The 20809-nt window shown below is 32.6% G+C and overlaps 2 protein-coding genes across 5 annotated transcripts in view; one reads left to right on the top strand and one right to left on the bottom strand.

The window, feature by feature from the left end:
- The window catches only part of GPATCH2 (G-patch domain containing 2), a 176393-nt gene extending 173401 nt beyond the window's left edge, over window positions 1-2992 (bottom strand). For all 4 annotated transcript variants that reach the window (XR_014022621.1, XM_081299013.1, XM_081299014.1 and 1 more), the window contains exon 1: window positions 2847-2992. Coding sequence is in view for 3 of the 4 variants with exons in the window: in XM_081299013.1 (XP_081155139.1) it covers window positions 2847-2902 (56 nt within the window). In the remaining variant the exon portion in view is untranslated. The remainder of the gene's footprint in view (window positions 1-2846) is intronic.
- A 316-nt stretch (window positions 2993-3308) lies between these two features.
- The window catches only part of SPATA17 (spermatogenesis associated 17), a gene marked incomplete at both ends in the record, with an annotated part of 210323 nt that continues 192822 nt past the window's right edge, over window positions 3309-20809 (top strand). Inside the window, 3 exons of the mRNA XM_081299767.1 lie at window positions 3309-3376; window positions 19111-19200; window positions 20341-20422. Coding sequence (XP_081155893.1) covers window positions 3309-3376; window positions 19111-19200; window positions 20341-20422 — 240 coding nt within the window. The remainder of the gene's footprint in view (window positions 3377-19110; window positions 19201-20340; window positions 20423-20809) is intronic.

Here is a 20809-nt window from a genome sequence, read left to right as displayed (position 1 = left end):
TTTTCTTTTCCTCTTACTTTAGCAACTTATTGTAAACAAAAATCATGATTAATTTTAAAGAAAAAAGTCTAATTCTACTTTTCAAATTAGTGATTTAATATGGCAAGACCATTTATTATTTAAATGAGCATTCTTTTGGGTTTTTTGTTGTTGTTGCTGCTGCTGCTGTTGTTTGTTTCTTCATTTTTAGCTAGGAAGGATAAAAAATAAATTGCTTGCCCAAAATCATACCAGCTATTGCTTTGATCCTTAACTGAAAGAGAATCCTAAGTAAACCTGAGAGTAAAAAAAACCAAAAAACAAAAAACAAACAAATCAAAGAAACAGCTAACCAAAATGCAATTTTTACTATGTACTTTTCCAGACCTAAAGAAAATCAAAATACCAAATAGGAACAAAATTACAGAAACAAAGGTCCAGAATCCATACAGTTTATTTTAAAGGCTTAAAATTAGAAAGAAATAAAAAAGGAAACCCATATAACAAATTTAAATAAAGAGAATATCATAGTTCAATAAAGAAATCATCTACTTTAAGCACTAAATGCCTAAAAATTAAGAAACTAATCTCCACATTGGAGAAAATGTTAAAAAAAAAAGAAAGAAAGAAAGAAAGAAAAGTTAAGAGAAGTTAACTACCTCAGGTACCTCAGTTACTCCTCAGGGACTCCAGGTTGCTTAACAAATCTGAGAGATACTGTATGTTATTCAGATACTCAGGCAGTATACACCTGGGTGGTTAGGTATTTTCTTTAGCTACACATGAATCATACTACAAATGAGACACTTAGGGTAAATTATTTAAACTGTTTTCCCTCCTGTGTCACCTCATCTAAAATGCAAAGAATGATGTACCTACCTCAAAAGAGTTACAAGAGATGATAGTAGCAACCCCAGCAGCACTATGATTTCATTACTGGGATAAAACAAACATGTATGGTATGTAACGACTGTTTTAATGAAAGAATCCACTAAGAAATACTGAATGATTGGACAGTTGTGCACATAAACTAGAAAATAAAAGTTCTAGTTTTCTGTAACATATTAATTCTGTCAAATCAGGTAGTTTCATTCAAATACACTAGGCACTATGTTCTATTCTGGTTCCAATCGAAAGGATGAGTTGCATGCCAACAAGAAAAGTTGGATAGTTTCATCAAAAGAGAACTGAAGGAGGGCTGGGGTTGTGGCTCAGGGGTAGAGCACTTGCCTCTCAAGCATGAGGCACTGGGTTCTATCCTCAACACCACAAAAACAAACCAAAATAAAGTTATTGTGTCCATCTACAACTAAAAATATTTTAAAAAGAGACAGAGAATTGAAGGACATTTCTCGATATTATACAGAGGTATCAACCCATGATTTGGACAGGAGTTGCAAAGTTCAACAAGGAGTTGAGAGGATCATATTTTTAAATTAAATAGTACTTACCCTACAAATCAATATCACCTTAGTAAAAGCAGATCAATCTATATAGCACATTCATCTCCCTCCTTAACAAAAATGAATGGTGAAATATTAAGAAATACACAAGCAGAACAAACTATGGAGTGGTGGAAATGTCCTTTATCTTGTTTTGTATAGCAGTTACACAACTATGTACTACTGCCAAAATAAAATTAAGTATTTTAAAACTATGCTTTTATTTTATGCTAATTACACTAATTTAAAAATAGCTCATTTTGAAAGTGACCCTTACTATTCTCAGGGTAAATCTGAGAATTTTAAAGTAGCTCATTCAAATCTATATTCATTATAAAATGAACTATAACATGATCTGATCCAACTCAAAATACTTTGGGTAAAAATTTTTTTTAACTTTTCAGTTGTAAGAAATTTTGAGATCATAAACTTGCAAGAATCCCTCATGGACTCAGAATTCATCAGAGTCTTTCTATCCTCTGTGGCATTTATGAATGGATATGTATTTTAATGTCACATTTCTTACACTGGTTTGGTAAAAACTTTTTATGTTTGAGGATTGTAAGAAGTCTGCTTGTCTGTTTCACTGATTTTCTTGTGTATACTTGCAGGAAAAAAAATATTTGGAAGAAAAACTGGACTGGATCATAGTTTTCAACAAGAAATTCTAAAGACATCTTGTCTCTCTAGCTCTAAAATGTGCAGGGCAACTTTGGACAAGTCACTTAAGTAAATGTTCTGTGCCTGTGATATTCTGGTATTATAGGCTGTCATAGAATAAAGTGTGATTTGTGAAAGCACTTTGAAAATTTAAAGCAATATTTTATCTGAAAGTGCCACTGGTGAAATAATACTATAGACCTACCAAACCCCAGCCTTAACCCTGGAATTTATTGGTGTTCCCAAACAACACCCATACACATCTCCTTTGAACTAGAATGGTATATTCAAAGTAGTGGAAAATGGGTAGGCTACTCCCCTCATAAAGAGTGGGAGTGGGGGATTAAAGTGATATCTCCTTCACTACTAAACTTCCAGAACTCTATAGATTTCTGGCATTTGGTCTTACAAGAAACTTGTTATGATCTGGCAATTTTAGCAGGGGAATTGGGAATAAAGCATTCCTGTCCATAGGTCTTACCAGTAATCAAGGAGAGATCAATTACGGAAAGCTTGACCAACTCGGTCCCAAATACCCTAAGTGTTAAGACAAGCCATCAGCAAGCATTTACCGTGTTCCTGCACAAATCTTTAGTACACATCAAAATGCCTCCCTCAAACTGCGTCCATCACAAGCACGAGTGACAGCAAGGCCTAGAAGTCTTCAGATTATCCATCACAACTCCCTCCCCCTTGGATTCCAGGTCCGGCGGCCTCTGGCCAACACATTTCCTGATCTCCCATTCCCGGGGTCGCCAGCCTCACCAGCTGTTCCCGGCGGCTGGAGCTCCGATCGGTTGGCGCCCGGCGGCCCCGAACATTAACGACACCCAGGAGCCTGGCCTCGAGGCTCAGGCCCGAGAACAGACTCCAACTACTACAGCCCCGGACACTTCCAAAGAGCAGTTCAGCATTTTGAGAAGAGCTTCCGGAAGCTGGCTGGAGGCGGAAACCGGATGTTCGGAGCAACCATAATTCTCCTCCCCACTGCTTTCCTTTCCTACAGTCGCCTCTTTTTATTCCTAAACGAGATAGAGACAGTTAAACTAAGCTTTGTTGCTACACCTAAAATTAAAAATTCTCTATAAGTATTGCCCTTAAATCCGAAACAGGGTGACATAAAAGAGGAGAGAAGGAAGTGGAACCCCCGGGACTGGCCTGTGGTATCGCCCGGTTGCCCGGGAAACCGACGGTAACGCCAGTTGCAAACCCCTGGCCCAAGGGGCCATGGCCACGTTAGCCCGGCTGCAGGCTCGGTCGTCGTTTGTAGGAAATCAGTACTACTTTAGGAACCGGTAAGTCGTGAAGAAAGGAATCCCACAAAGGGCTGGCTGTTTTTAGCCACTAGTTTTTCAGTGGAACTTTACCATTGACAAATTCCCTCATTCAGTACTCAGTTCCCCCTTTCAATGAGTGCAAACAGAACCAGAAGTTTAACGTAATATTAACTATACAAGGAGATTATAAATAGAGGGAGGCCATGGATATTCAGGTTGATATAAGGAAAGTTCCAGCGTAGAACTTTCCCACCACCACCATTAGACATCATCACAACGCAGTTTGAAGAAATCTGCCTTCTCCCTGTTGAAGGTGTAATGGCCTTGATGCAGTCACCCAGGCTCCCTAGCTCACTGATCTCAATGAGTCCTCACTCTGTCTAGGGATCTGAGCCTCTGTCATGTCACAAACATCATGGAACTCAGTTGTTCTAGGACTCATTTCCTTCTGAAAATCAAAGTATCCGAACCATTCTGGCAAGATAATTAGTGCCAACGAATTAATTAATAGAAGAGGGCAAAGAAAGACACTAGCACTTTTTCCATCTCCTTACAGCCAAACTTCACAATCAGAAACAGGTTTATTTTAACAGTGGCCCAGAAGCATTGCCCCAGGAGTTTTTCCAACTTAAGAGATATTACAAAAAAAAAAAAAAAAAAAAAAAAGTAAATTGGACTGTGATAGAATGCAGTGACGTGGCAGACCAGTGGAAAATATGTCAATAAGTTAGAAACTTGCTGAGTTGTTCTGATTTTAATTTTTATCTACCACACTATTTCACTGTGTACCTCTTACAACAATTCAATTTTTATGTTTTTGTGAAATAACATATCTCTATACTCTTAAAGTAGAAGCAGAGATAATGACTCTTTTTTGCTTACCATTTTTTGAGTCTACCTTGTCTTCATAGTTCCTAATACTTAATAGCTACACAATACTTACTTGTTGAAAAATTACATTAATGAATCTTTCAATTGCTTTTTGTTTAAGTAAATATTCTCAGTAGCTAACTAGAAATAATCTATTTAGCATTCAGAAATTATCTCTTTATTTAGCATCCATCTAGAATGTATGTGGCAGGCCCAGTATTTATTTATGACATAAATACATAAATAAATAATATCCCTATGATGATCATATCCTAGCATGGAATTGGGACATTTTAAAAAAAATAATTGTAGTAGTAAGGCAAATAGAAATGGAAACAACTAGCATTGTTTGAGCACTGATTATACATGAGACATTGCACTAATAACTTTCTCATCTATTTCTTTTGATTTTCACAATGATATGAGTGAATGTATTAATCTGAGTATTTAGATCTCTAGAACAGTATTCAAGGGAAGCCTGATTAAGTGCTAGACAAGAGCAAAGGAACTAATTACTCTTCACAGATTTTAGTGTCCACATTTGCTCCTATCTGGATTTTAAAAATGGGCATCTCTTCCTAAACTTTGAGATTGCCTGGAGAAATGACTAATGCTATGCAAAAATCTTGATGAAAATAAACTGGCATTCCTAACATTTCATTTATAATTATTAAACATAATAATACTTTTAGTTTAAAAGAATAGTAAAGATGATAAGGGAAACAAAATTCTAAATTTTGTGTAGTTTTTTTAAAAATCAGAGTATTGATAGTTTAGGGCAAAAAATATTAAAATATTAGTATGACTGGGAAAGTAAATAGTAAATTTCCTTCATAAAGTAATGTCATTTTCCATTTGTTATTGACTTGGATAGTTCTTCATAAATTTTAACCTTGGGAACTTGTTGAAAATGAAAATTCTGGTTCAGTGTGTCTTGGTGGCAGAGAGTCTATATTTCTTACAAGAATTCATATGAGGCCCTACTCTGCATAAAAAGAGAGACTGTAATAAAGAAACAGTGTATGGGCTTTTCTTACATTTAATTCTTCAACATCCTTATGAATTATATATATATATATATATATATATATATATATATATATATATATATATATATATTCCTTAATTATGTGAAACAATGAAAATGAGATTCAGTTAGATTGAGTAATTTGTGCAAGGTCACACAACTATGAAGTATTAAAGCCAGGAAATTTCACTCTGAAACCTATTCTGTACAATATGACTCAAAAGATTATGTGGAAATACTATAAGAAAACTTTTCTAAACTGAATAAAGAGTGTAGATTTGAAAATAAAGGACTCTCTGAGTCTTAGATAGAGTTTCTTGAAATGAAATAATCTTTAGATATTATTTGATATAATTCCAAGATATAGAAGAAAGAAATCACATGCTTCTACTCTAGACAGAAGAGAAAAAATTATTTTCTAAAGAAGCAGATGCATTGGATTCTTTATCTGCTCAACACTGAAACCTAGAAGACTGAAAAACAGTAATTACTCATGATTCAGGGGAATTAGCCAAGAATCCTAGCAAAGATCCATGTTTTGGGGAGGATATGAAAGGCATTTTGAGACATGTAAAGATTTAAGTGTCTTCCCTTTGTCCTTATCTGAGGGCATGTATTCAAGAAAATACAGTATTTCGTAATCAATTAAAAATTAAATCAGAACAAAGGTCTCACAATAGGAGAAAAAAGAAAAATAAGTAATAGAAACAGCAATAATAAATCATACTAACAATATTTATGGTTTAAAGAGCATTATTTTTGTGCAATTAATGGGATCCCTAATTGTATTCTTTCTGGACATCTTGGGCAAGTTCAACAGCTTATTACACATTTTCAGTTTTCCATATGATTTCAGGCAATAGTCTTGGGAATTTTCCTGCTAGTACATGCTATGGGTTCTTTTTTTTCCCAGCATCTATGAGTTTCCTCAATATTCTTTCAGCCTACATTAAGAGCTGTTTCACTGACCTTTAGAACTGCCACATCTTCTCCTCTATCATTGTATCCCAAAGCCAGCAACATAAAGTTTTAGTTTTCTAATAGCTTTTCACTGTGACCAAAATACCCTAGAACAACTTAGAGGAGGAACAGTTTATTTTGGCTCATGGTTTCAAAGGCTTAGTCCATGGTATGCCAGTTATTCCTGGCCTGAGTAAGGCAGAACATCATGGCAGAAGTTCCTGGCAGAGGAAAGCTGCTCAGTTACTGACAGCCAGGAAGCAGAGCAATTGAAGTCCTAGGAACAAAATATAAACTCCAAAGTCACACCCTTAGCAATCTACTTCCTCCAGCCACACCTAGATGCCTATATTTAACACCTAGTATAGTAGTCCTTTCAAATGGATTAATCCATAGATTAAGTTATAATCTCATAATCTAATTGTTTTACCTCTAAACATTTCTTCACTGTCTCACATGAGTGTTCTAAGGACACCTCATATTCAAACCGTAACTATGTAGCAGTGTACTATACTGTCAGTTTTTATCTCTCTTTTAATTGTTATATATTCAAATTAGTAAATGTGTTTCTCTGGCTTTAGGGATTTTAGTTTTTCTTAGATTACTTTGCCAGTTTAAGATTATATGATGCTTATCTATATTTAACTATAATATTTTAAAGTTTCATAACATTTTCCTTTACTCATTATGCAATTTTGTTCATCTGCTTATACCATGAGGTATAGATACCTTTTTCTGTGTAAATACTGTTTATTGAATAGTCTTTTCTTTCCTTACTAGTTCTAAATGTTCCAAGATGGTTAAATAAAAGGCATAAAATGGCAAAGAAATAAAATTGTATTTATTTACTGGTAGGATGATTGTGTTCATAAAAAACCCTAAAACACATGCAAAACAAATTAGAATAATAAATGAATTTAACAAGCTTACAGAGTACAAGGGAACACAGAATTATCTTTTTACATATTAGAAATTGATATTTACAGTTTGAAACACAACAATATTATTTTAATAGCTTTAAAAATACATGTCATTTGTCCCAGGAATGTCAGTTCTTCTATTGACCCTACAGAAGTACTCTCATATTTACACAATTTGTGTACAGGATTATTTTGTGTACAGGGTTATATGCACAAAAACACTCATTAAAACATTTTATAAATATATATGTGTATATATATTTTATATATTTATATATCATTTAAACTATAAATACCTTGTATCTTACATTTGAAATAATGTGGCGAAATTCAGGCATATGCACATGGTAGGATATAAATCATAGTTTAAATGAGTAAAAATTTTATATATAATAACATGAAAAAGTCCTTGAAATAAATTAAGGCAAAAAATATAATAGAAATAAGTAATATACTTTGTGTGCTCTTTTATATAAAAATTGTAGAACTAAAACTATGGTTCTGGAGTAAAACATAGAAAGCTGTCAATAGTGGTTTGATTTTGAATATTGAAAGATGGGTAGATTGAAAATAGAATCTCTTATGTTTTCTGTGTATTTTTCCTTGTTTAAATTTTTATATTGAACATTGGGCAATTATATACGATTTGTGAAATAAATCATAGGTAAATAGGAAAAAAAACTTGTTCAGGAGAAAACTTTTGTTTTCAAAACATAACAAAGTAAATGACCATATGCCAAAAACATACATTGGAGAAAAAGATAGCCTCTTCAACAAATGCTACTGGGAAAACTGGAAATCCATATGTAGCAAAATGAAATTTCACCCGTATCTCTCACCCTGCACAAAAATTAACTCAAAGTGAATCGGGACTTAGACATTAGAACAGAGACCCTGTGCCTAATGGAAGAAAAAGTAGGCCTAATCTCCACCATGTCAGCTTAGAAAATGACTTTCTTAACAAGACTTCTAAAGTGCAAGAAGTAAAATCAAGAATCAGTAAAGGAGATGGTATCAAACTAAAAAGCTTCTTCACAGAAAACAATAATGTGAAGAGAGAGCCCACAGAATGAGACGTACCTCCGATAGATCAGTAATCTTCAGGATATATAAAGAACTCAAAAAAAACTTAACACCAAAAAACAAAATAACCCAATCAATAAATGTGCTAAGGAACTGAACAGACAGTTCACGGACAAAGAAATACAATTAATAAACAGATATATGAAAAAATGTTCAACATCTCTAGCAGTTAGAGAAATGAAAATCAAAACTACACTCCAGTCAGAATGACAATCATTAAGAATACAAACAACAATAAATGTTGGTAAGAATGTGGAGGAAAAGGTACATTCATACATTGCTGGTGGGACTGCAAATTGGTGTAACTCCTATGGAATGTGATATGGAGATTCCTCAGAAAACTGGGAATGGAACCACCATATGACTCAGGTATCCCACTCCTCAGTTTATACCTAAAGGACTTTTAAAAGCAGCATACTACAGTGATGCAGCCACATCAATGTTTATAGCAGCTCCATTCAGAATAGCTATACTATGGAACCCACCTAGGTGCCCTTCAAAAGATGAATGATAATGAAATCAAGGTATATATATACAATGGAATATTACTCAGCCTTAAAGAATAATGAAATTATGGCATTTTCCAGTAAATGGATGGAACTGGAGAATATCCTGTTTAGTGAGATAAGCCAATCCCAAAGAATCAAAGGTGGAATGTTTTCTCTGATATGCAAATACTAATTCACAGTAAGAGGTGGGGGGGAGGGCAGAGAAGAATAGAAGTACTTTATATTAGAGGGGATTGAGAGAGGAGAGAGGGTATGGGGGTAAGAATGATAATAGAATGAATCAGACATTATTACCCTGTGTGCACATATGATTACATGACCTGTGTAACTCAAAATAATGTACAACCAGAAGAATGAGGAGTTATACTCCACTTATGTATGATGTGCCAAAAAGCATTCTACTGTCATGTATAACTAATTAAAACAAAAATTAATTTTAAAATGGTCATAAGATATAACTGGTTATAAAACGTGCCTCCTAGTCATGAAAAACTAGAAGGTTAAATAAAATACATGAAAAATTATTTTTAAGCATTGATACAACAGAATGTATGATATGATCTTGAACAATGAAAACAGGTTAGCCAATTGTTCCAGTTTTTTGCCTGGAGGTAATTTCTGAATAAAATCCAAACTCTATAAGCATAACATTTGTAGTGTCTAGCATCTATTCATAAATTAGTAGTAGTAAAAAAGTATAGCAAACTGTGACTCATAACCAGAAGAAAAAAAAAATGTTAGTTCATTGAAACCCAGAAATACAAAGCTGGTCAGAGTATCAGACAAGGATTTTCTAAGGAGATATTCAAAATATGATGAATGACTTAAAAGGAAAATATGAATATAGTGAGGAATAAATGGAGTATAAAAATTAAATGAAACTTTTAGAGATAACAACTTAGAAGTAAAAATGTTTAGTTTACACACATACACATATTTAAAATTATGTAAACCATCTCAAATTTACAGGAAACATTAAAAATACCATACAGAGACATTTTTCCTGAATCATATGGAAGTAAGTTGCAACCTGATTGCCCATTACTCCACAATTTATTTCCATGCAAGGATATTTTCTATAAAACCACAATTCAAACATTGAAATCATGAAATTAACAAAGGCATATTTCTACCATGTAATCTTCAGAAGTCATTCAAGTTTTGCCCTAGTAATACTCTTTATAGCAAAAATGATCCTATTTGCCTGGTCTCTTTAATTATCTTGAATGTAGAACATTTTTTTTCAGTCTTTCTTTGATTTTCATGACCTTGATACTTTTGAAGATTATAGATCAGTTATTTTATAGAATTTTCCTCTGTTAGGTTTGTCTGATTTTTCCTTTGATTAGGTTCAGGTTATGTACTTTTGGCAGGAATATCAGAGAATTGGTGCTGTAATTTTCTCATTGTATTCTTCCAGATACTGTGTAATTCTGATTTGTCCCATTACTGGTGGTATTAATTTGGATCATTTAATTAAAGTAGTGTATGCTAGGCTTCTCCACTGAAATATTCTTTTATTTTTCTGTGTAATTAATTAGTATTATTTAAAAGTAGACACTTTGAAACTATGTCCATTTTCTATCCTTACCCAACTTTAAATTTATATCAGTATAAATTAATAGTCTCTCATTTTAGTCAATGGAATAAAATGCTTTATCCTTATTTACTCTAATGGTAACATTGTTCCAGATTTAGCCAGTGAGAGCCACTTCAGGCTTTCTTCTCTGTCCTGATCAAAGTTATTGCTTTCTGACACAAACAAACGTTCCAGGCTCTTCTCCCACTTTTCCTGCCCCAGGCCGGGAACCATTCATTCCTCCAAGGAGGTCTGGCTCCTTTCAGTGAGTGTACATTGCTATTGGGGATTGCTGCTTTAACACCTGCTTAGTGGACAGAGCTAGGGACTATGTTTATGTATACACACATATGCATTTTACATCTCTATTATTTTTATGTTAATCAACATTTATATTAAAATCCACGAGTTTACATTGACAACTCGATTTCAACACCACAGATTTATTCTTGTTTTTCTTCCTTTTGCCCTTCTCTACCTCCTTTCTTTCTCTTTGTTGCGAAGGCTGGTCTTGAACTTCTGGACCCAAGCAATCCTATCTAGGACTCCACTTCTCCTGGTAGCTGGTGCTACTGACTTGGGCTATGAAACCTTGCAATACTTTACTTTTCTGACACTGAGAATCCTGGCTACCACTATCTTTAATTTATTTACCTATCTGATCAATCCCTCTTTATGTAATCAAACTCCTATCACTACAACTGCCCCCTCTTTTTTTTTTTTTTGAGAGAGAGAGAGAGAGAGAGAGAATTTTTAATATTTATTTTTTAGTTCTCGGTGGACACAACATCTTTGTTGGTATGTGGTGCTGAGGATCGAACCCAGGCCGCACGCATGCCAGGCGAGCGCGGTACCGCTTGAGCCACATCCCCAGCCCAAGTGCCCCCTCTTATATGGATACGCTTCTCACACAATGTTGGCTCTGCCTCGCATAAGGAACCATCCAACAGACTTGGATGCCTTCCTCATCACACTTGAACTCTGATTTCCTGTGTTGGTTGCCCTCCTCTTTCCTTGACACCACAAAGTCTGGCCTCCTCTCCTCTCCATGATCCACTCTACTTACTAAACGAAGACCATGCCGTAGCCCCAGGAAGTCCCAACATATCCATTCTCACCTTAACCCATCCAAGATACCCTTCCCTCTCCTTACACATGGTAGCATAGACCACTACCCATTTGTAGCCCCTTATTGATTTATCTGTGAAACAATAATAATGATGAGGGCTATTGATGAAAAATTTAAAAGCTGGTTCTCATTATAAAGTGTAGTCCTATCTCTCAACATCAATTGCCTCTTACTAGATACATGGTGTTAATCAGAAAACAAAGTTTATAAATTCAATACAGTTTCTGTCTTTAAGGAACTGAAAATCCTTAAAAATGAATAGTGAAATTAGTGCAGAATAATAATATTTTTCCACATCAGCATATCTGACAGCATAAAGCAGCCAATATTAGAATTTTACTTCTATTGTCTAAAATAGTTACATGTTTCTGACATTAGAAAGGAATATTGTGTTTTAATCTAGTATTTATTGATAGCTAATTTACATAGGATAGACTAAACAGTCTTTTAATATACAAAAGCACTTTTTTGAATATTACTGGGAAGACATTTAACTACCATTCTTGGTTCATTTTTTATTTATTGTTAATTTCTGATCACTAATTATACACATGAATATAGTGTTATCCAGTGTTATAGTACTTATTTCTAGCTGATGATGAAGTGACTAGAAACTTCTGACTTTTTCTTGATGTTTTATTACATTTCTGGTAATACTTTTGGTCTTTTATCATTATTAATTCATTTAGTATTCATTGTGATAATACTGATCATAATAAATTTATTTCAAATTCATGTAGATGTCATATTTTATTCACTGCTATAGGATTTTCATTGTAATTTGGAACTAATTAATATACCATTAAAATAAAGTGTTACCCACATTTTTCATTTTAAACATAAAATGTCTAGCAGTTCATAGCATATTGTATGAGTATTCAGCATCCCAGTGGTAATCCAAGTATCTCTAAATTTCATTTTTAAGCAGTTAAAAAGAAGGCAACAGAAAAATGGGTTTAGAAATCAAATTTTAGCATATAAGTAAAAGCTTAGCAGTTAGCTACTGGTTAGTTTTTTCATGTTTCTTTCCTTTAATTTGTGGTAACAGCGATGTCCTTATTAGTATAATATATGTTTGTATTTATATACATTATTGTTGATATTCCAAAAAGAGATTATTTAATTTTTCACTTGATTAGGGAGAAATTTCAAAACAAATCCAAAACAAAGTGAACTTGATTGCTTATTTTCTATATTTCTGATGACAGGTTATAGGTTCAAGCTAATAAATTAATAACTAATATGGTAACAAATACATTAGTTCAAAAAAAGTATTAGGTGTAGTTGTGAACCTATTTACAGTTCTCTTCCTTCCTATCAAAGGCAGCCAATTGTTGATTGTCGATGGGGAAAGAAAAGAAGTAATTTAAATAAGAATATATTTTACGAAGGTAAATATGTCTAGCATTAAATGTTAATATTGTTTTTAAAAAATATTAAATATCTGTAAGGAACAGCTGTATCCCATTATGGCTTTATTTCTCATTATTGTAGGTTAGTGAAATTATATTCCTCACACTCTATGATCTTCTTTGAACTCCCTGCTCTGTTGAACATAGTATTCCTATATCTTTGCCATATTTGCCAATAATGACATTTGTGACATAATGGCATAACAGTATAAATAACATTTTTTAATGTTCCCCTGCCATATCTTGTTATTGGATAGGATAAAAATGACTATTTCTTTTAGACTTGTAATTTCTTGAACAATAACCTTGTTTTTCATGACTTCTTCACAACACTTGGCAATTATTAATCATGTCTAACTTCATGCTTTTCCATTAACTTCTGTGACACTGTATCATATTTGTGTCTTATAATTGGACCTTATTTAGTTTTTTGTCCTTATTTAACATCTTTCACTATAAAAATTTCTGAGCCAGAGATTCTTAAGCCTTGGGAATGTGTGGTTCCACTTCTCACAATAATATTCAAGGAGTCACTTATCTTCTAATATGTACAAAACTCTGAAAACCGAGGTTGTCTGCCTTGGTTTCAACTCTTGTCTTTATCCCCTCCATCCTTCATCCTTCCTCTCTTCCATAAACATTTGTTCAGTTCTTCAATGTATCAGATACTTTACCATATGTGGGTATATAGATATCAATAAAATGTGAGCCTAGCCCTCAATAAGAAAAATGTTATAATTTGTACCTAGAAGAAAGTTTAGAGTATTATGAAGATAAATCTGTCTGTAAGTTGTAGTTGGAAAATCATTTAAAGAGAGTAAATTTGGAAGGGTCTGAAGGCAAGAGAGAATTTAGCCTATTCAGGAGACTATTACAAGAGAGTAACTCTACCATGGGAGGAAGTGGTGTAAAATGTGGGGAGTTATGTCTGTCTGGTCTAGATCTGGAACAACTCTCATTCTAATGGCTTTAGAGTTCTTTCAAAAAACTTGGGATGTTTTGTGGGGGTCAGCATTAAAGTGTTAGGAAAAGAACATGATTGGACTTCAAAAGATTACTCAAACAGTGCATTAAAGAATAGAGTGGAAGAAGACCACTGGTCTGGAAAACACGACTTTTTCAAGTAACTAGATAAAAGCTGAACTAATAAAGAATAATTGCTTCACAGTTTGATACGAGCAATTTGGGTAAATAATATTGCCATTCCTAAGAAATATAAGGCAGAAAAAATACTCTTAATAAGAAAAGGGAGGAGCATGTGTGGAAGATGAGAATAAGATGGGGTGTTTGGGATATGTTAAAGTTGAGGTACCTAAGTAATATTAGCACAGATATTTTAGATATTCAGATCAGGAGAGTTTTCTGTTCTTTGAGAACCTACTCAAATGTTTCCTTTGATTTCCCTTTTCCTCTACTGTTTACTAAAAATAATATTTTTATGGTTCTAAATTCTATAGATATTTATTTCTTATACACTATTTTACTTTTTTATATGTTTTCATTTACTGGTGCAATTATTTTTCTATTCTGTTAGTTTGTAAGCTTAGACTTGAGAGCACAGAATGTATGTTATGCATGTCTTTGGTTTGAGCAGCATGCTTCTTGCACACAATTTATATAATAATATATAATCAATCTTTTTAATTAATGAATAAGATATTGACAAATAGTATTTCTCTACAATCCATTGAAAAATGCCCATCAGATAACCCATCATTATGTAATAATGCAACAATAATCATCTTTTATTTATGTATCATTCAATATTTTTTCTACTATTTTCTTTATGATATGCCACCAAATTAAATTTTAGATTAAAACACTGAGAAAATTTATCCATATTAAAGTTGCACAGTTAGGAGTTGAACCAAGGTCTTTCTACAAAGGTAATGTGCTATCCTTTATCCTAAAATTTTTACTAGGCTAGGCCATGGTTCATATTACATCAAATGTCCCAATTTCTTAGTGTTTAGTACCTAGGTGAATCTAATACTTCCCTTAAGTTTGAAAATTTATTCCTAGTTTTCTAAAAGATTATATTAGTTAATTTCATTTTTAAGTCTTAAAATCAGCATACTACAGGGACACAGCCACATCAATGTTTATAGCAGTGCAATTTGCAATAGCTAAACTGTGGAGCCAAACTAGATGTCCTTCAGTTGATGAATGGATTAAAAAATGTGGCATATATACACAATGGAATTTTACTCAGCAATAAAAGAGAATAAAATTATGGCATTTGCAGGTAAATGGATGCCATTGGAGAAGATAATGCTAAGTGAAGTTAGCCAATCCCAAAAAACAAATGGCCCAATGTTTTCTCTGATACAAGGAGGCTGATTCATAGTGGAGCAGGGAGTGGGGGAGCATGAGAGGAATAGATGAACTCTTAGATAAGGCAGAGGGGTGGGAAGGAAAGGGAGGGGACTGGGGGTTAACAAGTATGGTGGAATGTGATAGACATCATCCAAAGTACATGCATGAAGACACGAATTGGTGTCAACATACTTTATATACAACCAGAGATATGAAAAATTATGCTATATATGTGTCATAAGAATTCTAATGCATTCCGCTGTCATGTATTTTTTTAAAAAAATCAATAAAAAATGGAAAAACATAAAAATTTGAAAGAAAAAATAAAAACATTACATGGATATTTTATAATGATTAATGAATTCAGAAATTAATAAATTTCTTCTTTCATATTTAATTTCCTAAAGATGGGCACTTTTAATAATTTTCTCTGTACAAAACCAGACTTTTTCTCTGTATACATTGACTTATGTGTACAGTTCAAATTGCTCTGTATAAATTTAAGAATATAAAATGCTACACCTTAGTTTTTTTTCACATTATACTACTTTATCTGTCCTTCAGATATTGATCTATTTATTTTTTTGTAAGGACAAAATTATTCCATTCTTTAGGTTTTTCCTATTATTTTAATATTACAAATAAAGATATGATATAAAACAAATTTGTAGGGAAATATTTGCTAAGTATGCTTTAGCGTGTTTAGCATGTTTTCATACAATTTCTGTTATAAGTTGTTTATATTTTATTTTCTGTTAATTGTCTATGTTTTGTTGCATTTTGGGTAGGCTGCTTAATTGAGTCATTTTATTTCATTTGTTTCCCCAAATAATATGACTATAGCATAAAGCTTTAATTTTTCCCTTATGGGATTCCCAGTTTATATACCTAAGACCTGACAGATTTGGGGAATTTACTCTTTAATTGACAGTATGCTGAAATTACCCAAAATTCAATTTCACCATCTTTAAAAAAATGTAAAATATTTCATATATGCACAAGGGTGTTTATATACATGAAGATCATATAAAGAACAATTTTGAAAAGTCAATCAGCTTTTTTAAAAATTTTTTTTAAAGAGAGAGTAAGAGAGGAGAGAGAGAGAGAGAGAGAGAGAGAGAGAGAGAGAGAGAGAGAGAGAGAATTTTTTTATTTTTTAGTTCTCAGCGGACACAACATCTTTGTTGGTATGTGGTGCTGAGGATTGAACCCGGGCCGCACGCATGCCAGGCGAGCGCGCTACCGCTTGAGCCACATCCCCAGCCCCAAGTCAATCAGCTTTAATAAATCTTATTCTGCCAAGGCATTTGAAGCATTTTGTGTCTGCCTTTCACATCTCATCCCTCTTCCTTGTCTTTCATCTCCATCCTGAAATTTGTGTTTTCTCATTCCTATTATAGTTTTACTATATGCTATGCATCCCTAATGAATATTCCTAAAATTTCACAAGTTTTTCCTATGTATAAATGAAACTATTCTGTATGTGTTCAAAGACCAAATTGTTTTCTGCTGGCCATGTATTTGAGTCTTTGTTGTTACCTACACTTAATGTACATAGCCAGAGAAATTTCACCAATAGCAAAAACCAAAAATTTCTCATGTACATTAAGTGTACCTCCTTAGTCTCTAGATTTATTTTGTTGCTTTGGGAAACTGGTGCTACAGCACAGTTTCAATATCATATTTATAAATGGAGATTGCATGCATTTTTTGTCTTTGCCTTTCTTTTTCTCTTAATTTCTATCTGTTTTACTTAAAAAAAAATCTTTCCTTCCTCTCCTTGAGAAGTCATGATGATTAAGAACCTAGTTTCTGAAGCCAGACAATGTAGAATCAAATTTCAGCTCTGAACCTAAATATATAAACCTGGGCATATCACTACACTCTTTCTGCAGTATTATAATATAATAATATCCCTATATGTAAGAATATATATTCTTATTAGCAGAATATTCTTCCTTATTAAAGGGGGATAGGATTATAACTATCTATGTAATAGTGTTGAAAGAATTATATATGAGATAATTCACTGATGCATAAAGTACTCATTAGTAAAATGTATTTTTTTCTCTATTTCTATCAACAGCTCCTCACATGTCTTTCTTTTACCTATAATCACCCAAGTTATTAAGAGCAATAGGGTACCCATTCACCCTCCAGCAACTCTGTCATCCTAAAAGAGGAAGAAGAGTTCTGTTGAAGGCAAGTTATGAGAGCCATGTCTCACAGGAACGAAATCTACCAATAGGAATGTTGTTCCCTCAGTGGAATCACCTTTGGTAAAGACAAAATGTTGAGTGTTAGTAGTAGCACCAATTATTTCTTGAAACAATTGCAAATACAATGTGGACAAAATAGATAAGATTACTGTCTTTTGGATTTTAAAGTTTAGTGGAAGAGATCCATTAAACAATTCTTAAATATAAATGTATCAAATACAATGAAGAGCTGTAAGGGGATAAAATAAAATAGAAAGCCCTAGCCAATTTGGGAAGTGGGGGGGAGAGTGTGGAGGAAGAGAATTTAAATTGTTTTTCCTCCACAATAATATGAGCCAAGAATACAATTTAAATACAGATCTCTTTTAACATCTAGCATAGGCAATACGAACATAAAACAATATCTTTCTTTTCTTTCAATCCTAATTGTCCAGAGAGGTCTAACATCCCATAATTATTTTCAGCAAACTTTATTAATGTAGTAGTCTTATCATGGTCTGTTCCACTAATTGTCGGGTAACAGAAAGTATATTCTCACATGTGTCTTTTATATTTTACACTACACTTAATCACATCTTATGTAATCTAACTAATTTTATAATTCTCTCTATACTGTAGTTTATATCTGGATCATTGGCTTTGATACACAAGTGTTATACTCCTTCTCAGGCTTGCTAGATAACTCTTGTTCTTCCTCATCTGATACCATAATCCATTTACTTGTTTTCTCTTAACTATTTGCTATTGGCATGTTAACTGCTCATCTACTCTCTCAGTTAACCTTATAGTAGTCAAGAATTTTATTGTTTGAGGTATTTTATCTACTCTATTTTTGTTCTAAATATGTGTTTTACATTTTTATAAAAAATGTATGTTTTATCTAACATAATGAAAACAAAAAATAACCTTTTCAAGACAACAATTCTAAGGGAACTTTTAAACATAAATAAGAAAAATTTTCAAATGTTAAATAAGAAATAAATAACTATCTATTCTTTATTCATTCAGCAAACATAAAGTGCTAAATGTATATCAATCAGTATTCTGGGAGATATTACTTTAAGCTCTACTGTAGTTGACCTAAACAATATCACTTTATTAACTGGGAATGAAAAAGGATAATACCATAAAATTAAGAACAAGAACTGTTTGAATAAATCTTATCTTGCTATAAATCTAAGAACTGAGTTTCTTATCTCTTTATAAGCCCATGGCCTTACCCCCTGCCTTCTTTAACTTAAATGAACTTTCTAAGAATTCTAGCTATAATAGGCACTTTTGATTGATTCACTTTACTTAGAAGCAATTTATATAACTGATGAATGAGTTAAATATGCAAGCATTTTCATCTAGCATGATCCATGTATAGTGGCACTTAAACAGTAAATTCAAACAATTATGTAATTAAAATAATGACAAAATAACATATTGCTTTATTTCCTGATAAATGTTGCTGGTACATTAATTAGTTGCAAAATAGATGATTATAAAAATAAAAAAGTAAAGCTGTTGAAAGCTTATGACTTCTCAGAGAAAGATTAATTTTTAAAACATAACTCATGATTTTTAAGATGCTTTTTTAATTTAGTATTTTAATTTTATTTAAAATAACGTTCAGATTATAATTATCATTTTAGAAGACATTAAAAGTTAAGGTTAAAAGGTTGACTTGCTTTAGAATTATAATTATTTTAGTTAGTAATAAAATGTTTTTTAAACTTTTTTTAGTGTTGTTGATGAATTTAGAAAAAAGGAGAATGATGCAGCTGTTAAAATTCAGAGCTGGTTTCGAGGATGTCGAATTAGGGCATATATCAGGTATGTTGATTTTGTTATGGAAACTTCAGATGTAACACTAAAGTATGTTCCTTAGAAAAAGTAATGTATTACTCATTTCAAATAGTCCCTTATTTTACTCATAGAAAGAATTTTGAATTGTTTTATATCTTTTCAAAAGAAATATTTAGTATTTTTTACCTTTTCTTTAACAAAAAACTAAGTTATATTAGTCAAGTCTCTACTTTTAATAATTTTCAATATTGTGTAAATATTTGATCAAATGCTTTTCCCCAAATTATAAAGATGATGATAAGTGATTGATTTCATATTTATAGTAATTAATTGACAGGTGAGAAGCTGGTAGTGAGAAACTATTTCAATCCTCTCCTTACATGTATAGGTTAAAGCAAATGATGCCCAAAATATGCCACGCTTATTATACAAAGAGACTGAGGTTTATCCTGATCTCAATTCTTTCTACTCTTTCTTCAGTGTCCAAACATTCCCTCAGTCTCCCCTTAATTATGAAAAAAAAATTTTCCTTGGCAAGATAGAAGAAGAATATGCCTAGTTCATAATAACTCGGATCACAGGCTGGGGTCACACTTTATGATTCCTTATACTAGCTATAAAGGTCAGGCATGCAAATTTCAAGTGTAAAGATGAGGCTTCTCTTTTGTCCACTCTTGAACCTAGAATAAAACTGCAAAGAGTATTCTTTATTTGGCAGACTAACATGATATTGGCTTAGATAGACTAAAGAATATAAGAAAATAATGAAGAGGTAAACTGTTTCTTGACCTCAAGAATTATTTCTAGTTATTTGTCAAGATGTGTATTAGTAGTGCCTGGCTTATTTTTCAACATGTCACTATGAATGACCTATTTTATAATTCTAACATTCAAACATATTTTAAAGAATAAGTAATATGGAATAATTGATTTTAAAATGTTATTTAATCAGAAGCCCCAAAGAAATAATGAAATTATATATGCCTTTTTTATATTTTTATAAAGATTAATTTCATATCAGAACTATAAATTTCTATTCTTTAAATGTATACATACACTTTGCTTTGAATTTGATCTCTTGAATTGTAGGAAAGTGTATTATAGGTAATGATCTAATAGTCATCCTTGTTTCACTGAAAGCATTCTAATAATCATATTTTTCCCTAGATATTTACACAAAGTAGCAACAATTATTCAAAAATGCTGGAGAAGTTACTTAGGGAAAAAACAGTATCGACATCTTGTGAAGGTAAATATAAAATGTATGTATGTATATTAGCATTTATATTATAAAACATGCTGTAAAATTACTTTTGTTTTATTTACATGTAGTTTGGATGTTGCTGATGATAAATATTTATATAAAGTCAAAGGGCTTAATTTGGGGGGAAAGAGTTGTATTAATCAACTTTTTATCACTGTGACTAAAATATGCAACAAGAACAACTTAGAAGAGAAAATGTTTGTTTTGAATGCTTAGTTTCAGAAGTCTTAGGCTGCTATGGTTGGCCAACTCCTTTGCTCTGGGCCTACGATGAGGCAGAGGGTAATAGAAGAACCGTGTGGCAGAGGAAAGCTGCTTAATTCACGAAAGCTGGGAACAGAAAGAGAAAGCATAAAGGGCCAGGAAAAAATT

The sequence above is a fragment of the Spermophilus citellus genome (assembly GCF_964194105.1).
Source record: "Spermophilus citellus genome assembly, chromosome: 6".
Lineage (NCBI taxonomy): Eukaryota > Metazoa > Chordata > Mammalia > Rodentia > Sciuridae > Spermophilus > Spermophilus citellus.
The sequence above is the reverse complement of the archived record's forward strand: the minus strand, read 5'-3'. Positions and strand labels throughout refer to the sequence as shown.